The sequence below is a fragment of the Bison bison genome, unplaced genomic scaffold, assembly GCF_000754665.1.
Source record: "Bison bison bison isolate TAMUID 2011002044 unplaced genomic scaffold, Bison_UMD1.0 scf7180017860443, whole genome shotgun sequence".
In the NCBI taxonomy this organism is placed as follows: Eukaryota; Metazoa; Chordata; class Mammalia; order Artiodactyla; family Bovidae; genus Bison; species Bison bison.
The window spans coordinates 661,838-666,849 of NW_011491015.1; the positions used below are offsets into that span (position 1 = coordinate 661,838).

Sequence of the window (5,012 nt, forward strand, 5' to 3'; positions counted from 1 at the left end):
AGGCATCACGGTCCTGGCTTGATCCAGGTGGGGCTGGGCCTTTGGGTGTGAGTGGACCCAGGAAGAGCTGCCCAGACTCTGATCTGAGTCAGGGTGGAAGACCAGGTTCCAGGGCCAGCCAGGGCCCTGACCTGAGCAGGAGGCAGTGGAGTGGAGGCTGTGGGTGATCCTTGGGTTCCCGGGGAGGAAGCAGGGAAGGTGCTGGCTTTCTTCCAGGCCCCTTCCAGCCCTGCCGCGTGATCTTTAGCCTCTGACCCCACGGGGATTGTATGTGTCCCCCTCCAAGACTATTGGCAGGGACTCTGATCTAGGTAGTGCCCACTCCACCTCGTCAGTCTCCAGCAGGCTCTGAGGCTGGTGCTGCCCCCACTTCACAGATGTGGAAACAGGCCAAGCCCTTCCCCACAAGTGCTAGGAGGGGACAGAGCGGGACCTCAGGCCAGACCCCTGCCCAGCACCGCGCACGAGCAGCGTCTCTTTCAGATTTCTCCACTTTCGCCCCAGTCCCAGGTGACAGCATCGCAAACGTTCTCCAGAAACTTGAGAGCTTCGAGCTCAGCCCCACCACCACCACCCTACCCAGATGGAGGCGGAGAGCAGGGCCCTGGACCCTGGGCGCAGGGAGGGCGGGAGAGCACCCTCTGCTGCCACCTGGGGGGCGGGCAGGGCTGCCATCCCCCCCAATCCCCATCGCTCCCCGTGGCTGAAGGCACCCGGATGAGCAGGGATGAGCATATGAGAGCTGCCTGCCGTGGCCACTCCGCGTTGGCAACTGGGCTCCCTGCTGGGCTTGCTCCTTGCTGCCCCCCAGCCCAAACCAAGTTCCCAGCGCACACCTCAGACCTGTGCATGTGGCGGTGGAAGGGGTGGGGAGTAATGGCCCCTCTGAGGCTGTGACTGTTGACAAGAAAAGAACCCGCTCTGGCCCCAGAGGGCCTGGCGGAAATGCAGATTTCAGGACCAGGGGGCCAGTGGGGTCAGAGCCCCCTGGTGGGCACAGGGACATCTGAGGAGCGCCCTCTGAGCAGATCCCCGAGCATCTGAGGGACTCCCTTTGTGGGGGCACCTTAAGGGGGATTTCAGTCATGGGTTCCAGACACACCAGAGAGCTCTGAGACACGGCTCTGAGCCTGGTTTTCAAGGCTGTGGAGATAGCAGGACAGCCCCCCACTACTGCACGTTTGGGGGGGATGGAGCCACACATGATGGGAGTGAGGAGTGCCCCCCGACATGTCCCACACCATCTGAGTGCAGGCGGGCCCTGCCCTAGGCACCTTCCTGACCCCAGCCTTCAAGTCCCTGCCCGCTGCTGGCTGCACCCTGAGAAACAGACCCTGGGAACCAGAGTGTGGATGCAATGCCACAGAGCATGTGGGCCTCCTGGTGGGTGGGGGCCTCTCAGCACCGCAGGCGCAGTCACCCTGAAGCCCACGGAGGGGGAGTGTGCCCGAGAACCACCCAGCGGCCGCTGGGGGGAATCAGGAAAGCACCAAGTTTATCTGAAGCCTTGGCGCTGCTGAGGGCCCAGGCCCTCAGGACCCTTAGGCCCTTCAGGTCTGCAACTGTGCGCGTTCAGTCTGGTCCAACTCTGTATGACCCCGTGGACTGTAGCCCCCCAGGCTCTTCTGTCCATGGGATTCTCCAGGCAAGAGCACTGGAGTGGGTTCCCATGCCCTCCTCTGGGGGATCTTCCCAAACCAGGGATCGAACCCACGTCGCTTGTGTCTGCTGCATTGGGAGGAGGGTTCTTTACCTAAAGGGCCGAATTCAATTCCTGCTTCTTCCTCACAGTGGAACCTCAGGCAAGAAAGCCAGCCTCCCTGAGCCTGGCTCTGCTCCTCTAGGAGATGGGGTGCTGTAGTGCCTGCCCACAGGGCTGCCTGGGACCTTGAATGACGTGGGACCTGCGGGGCCCAAGCCACCAAGCCTGGGACACAGTCAGTTGACTGGGACTTCTGTCTCTGCCACCCCAGCTGAGCTCTGTAGGAGAGCTGAGGCCAAGGCAGGCCTGCGTGTGCTGCAGCAGTCTGGCTGTAAAGGGACAGGCACTGTCTTTCATGTCCTTTGGGCATGGTAAGGGCCAGAGGGGGGCCCAGGGCTGGTGGGCAGCAGACGGAGCCACAGCAGCCACCATGCAACTCGAGGCTCAGTCCTGCCGGAATGGTTTCCTCTGAGATGCCTTTTCCAGAATTCTGAGAAGGCAGCAGGGCAAGGCAGCTCACCTGCTTCAGAATTACTGAGGCTACCAGAGTGAACATCGCGCAGACCAGAGGTGGAGGGTTGGGGGCTGCATCAGCCAGTTCCTCTGACCTGTGTTCTTCCACGTGGCTTGTTCTGCACAATCCCCTCCACACCCAGCCCTCCTCCTCGAGAGTCTCCTTTACCGTCTCCCACGCAGGCCCTGGTAGCATCTGAAGCCCACAGGGAGGTTGGGCCCTTGGGCCTCTTCCACAGGTTGGAGAATCATGAAGATGGCAGGCCCAGAGAATCTTCTCGCCACCTTTTTTTTTTTAACTGATGACTGTCCTGGGTCTTCCTTGTTTGCACTGGCTTCTGTAGTTGCGGAGAGCAGGGGCTACTCTCTTGATGGCGGTACACGGGCTTCGCATTGCAGTGGCTCCTCTTGTTGCAGAGCACAGGCCTGGAGCACGCAGGCTCAGTAGATGGGGCGCACACTCTTAGTTGCATGTGGAATCTTCCTGGACCAGGGATCAAACCCGTGTCCCTGCGCTGGCAGGAGGATTTTTATCCACTGCACCACCAGGGACATCCCTTCTAGACGCCTTTTAAAGGAGCCCTGGGCCAGGAACATGTCTTTCAGAGAGGGCAGCCACACGGGGGTCTCCCTGGCCGGCAGATGTTCACGGCCCTTACCACCTATCGTTTACCAGGTCCGCTTCTTTTGGTCGGCATGCTTCTTCAACTTAAAATGGGAAATCTGTAGCTCTCCTGTCAAATCTATTTTATTTTTCCCAATACATATTTAAGTAAATATGTAACTTCTCAAGTTGAAAGAAGACTGCTCACCCAGATACCACCTGAAATGGCCTTGTTTACCAGCAGTGTGACAAACACAGGTCACGTTAGAGGAAAAGCCTGGATTTTAGGACGAGGATCTTGTTTCCCAGCTGTGTGACTTAGGCAGGCCACATCTGCTCTAGGAGCATGGTGTCTGCTCCTGCAGAGGTGAGCGCCTCAAAATAGGTTGTCCAGGTATGGGGCTGGGCGGCAGCCTATACAGTGCTTTTGGAAGCCTGCCCCCGTGGACTTCTGTCCCTGCTTTTAATCCCCGCTTGATTGTATAGGTAAAAAGCCAGTTGTTCAGTGGTTCAGTCATGTCCAACTCTTTGTGACCCCATAGACTGCAGCATGCCAGGCTTCATCTCCTGGAGTTTGTTCAGACTCATGTCCGTCAAGTCAGTGATGCCATCCAACCATCTCATCCTCTGTCGCCCCCTTCTCTTCCTCAGCTCAATCCTTCCTAGGATCAGGGTCTTTTCCAATGAGTCGGGTCTTCACATCAGGTAGCCAGTATAAGACAGTAAATAGACTTTTCCAAGGTTAAGAGCCAGATTAGCGGCCCAGGCAGGCGTGGCTGGAGCCAGAGCCCCCCTTCTCCTCTGCTGACTGGGCTGCAACGCCAAACGCTGGGCCTCCTAGCTGGTCTGCTGGCCCCATAGCCCCTGGAAGTCAATGTAGAGGCTTCCCTCCTGCTGCCACGTGTAGTCTCCACGAGCTCTACAGAAGAACCCAGGAGGCTGGGTGGGAAAGGGCAGCGTCCGTGTGTGGGGGGTGCAAGATTCAGGTGTGTTAAAGTCACAGTTCTCAGGCATGAGGTGGAGCGGTGGTAAAGACTCCGCCTGCCAATGTCAGAGCTGCAGGTTCAATCCCTGGGTGGGGAAGATCCCCTGGAGGAGGAGACGACAACCCACTCCAGTCTTCTTGCTGGAAAATTCCATGGACGAGGGGCCTGGCGGGCTACTGTCCATGGCATTGCAAAGAGTCAGGTACAGCTTAGTGACAACAATAAAATTGTCACTAAGGTCTCAGAGCTTGTGAGTGACCTTGGGGGAAAAAAGCATGAACTGGAGCACGTCCAAGGTTATCACTCTTAGTTGCTTCCCAGAGCAGGATAATGGTGTGCGGAGCTACAGAACTGAGGGGGAAGCTGCCCTTAGTCTGTGGAGGAAGCCGGGGAACCAGGGCTAGTAGAATAATCACAGTGGCCAACATTCATTGAGTCTCTGCTCTGTGCACCATGCAGGGGTAAGTCCTTTAGCACTTTGAGCAACCTTATAGGGTAGATACTATTATTACCCCACATTCTAGATAGATATAATGAAGCAGGCAGCCTTCCCAAGTGGCTCAGTGGGGAAGATCTCCTGGAGAAGAGAATGGCTACCCACTCCAGTATTCTTGCCGAGGAAATCCCATGGACAGAAGAGCCTGGTGGGCTGTAGAGTCCTTGGGGTCACAAAAAGTCGGACAGGACTGAGCACCCACTGAGGCACAGAGAAGCTAAGTGATTCGTGCAAGGTTACACAGCGGCAGAGATCAGAACACATACTGAATAGTGGGGCTTCATTCCCTGCCAGGTTGCTGTTGGTGTGAATGTGTCAAAGGCACAGGGTGGGCGGAAAGCTTGGGGGGGCTGGGCTGGAATAGGGAAAATAGGGGCATGCTCCCCCAACCCTTTAAGCCTGCGGAGGGCTGACCACCCAGGGTCGTTAAGGAAGGTAGGCAGGGCCGATCTTGCACTGGACCACCTACCACCTGCGGGACCTGGGAAGAGGCCGCCTTCCTCCCTTGCACGTGCCTGCCGCCCTGGCCTGTTACGGGGGTTCCGGAGGCCCGGGCTCACCATTTCCAACCTGAAGACAACCCCCTCTTCCCGTCCCTGCAGCCTCCTCCTCGTGCAAAATCCTCAAGTGCAACTCTGAGTTCTGGAGCGCCACGGCGGGCAGCCACGCGCCGGCTGCAGACGACGCCCCGGAGTTCTGCGCGGCACTGCG

The 5,012-nt window shown here is 57.9% G+C and overlaps 1 protein-coding gene across 1 annotated transcript in view; it reads left to right on the top strand.

The window, feature by feature from the left end:
• The window catches only part of RGMA (repulsive guidance molecule family member a), a 49,368-nt gene that overhangs the window by 34,276 nt on the left and 10,080 nt on the right, over positions 1-5,012 (top strand). Inside the window, exon 3 of the mRNA XM_010832177.1 lies at positions 4,904-5,004. Within this exon, the coding sequence (XP_010830479.1) occupies positions 4,904-5,004 (101 nt within the window). The remainder of the gene's footprint in view (positions 1-4,903; positions 5,005-5,012) is intronic.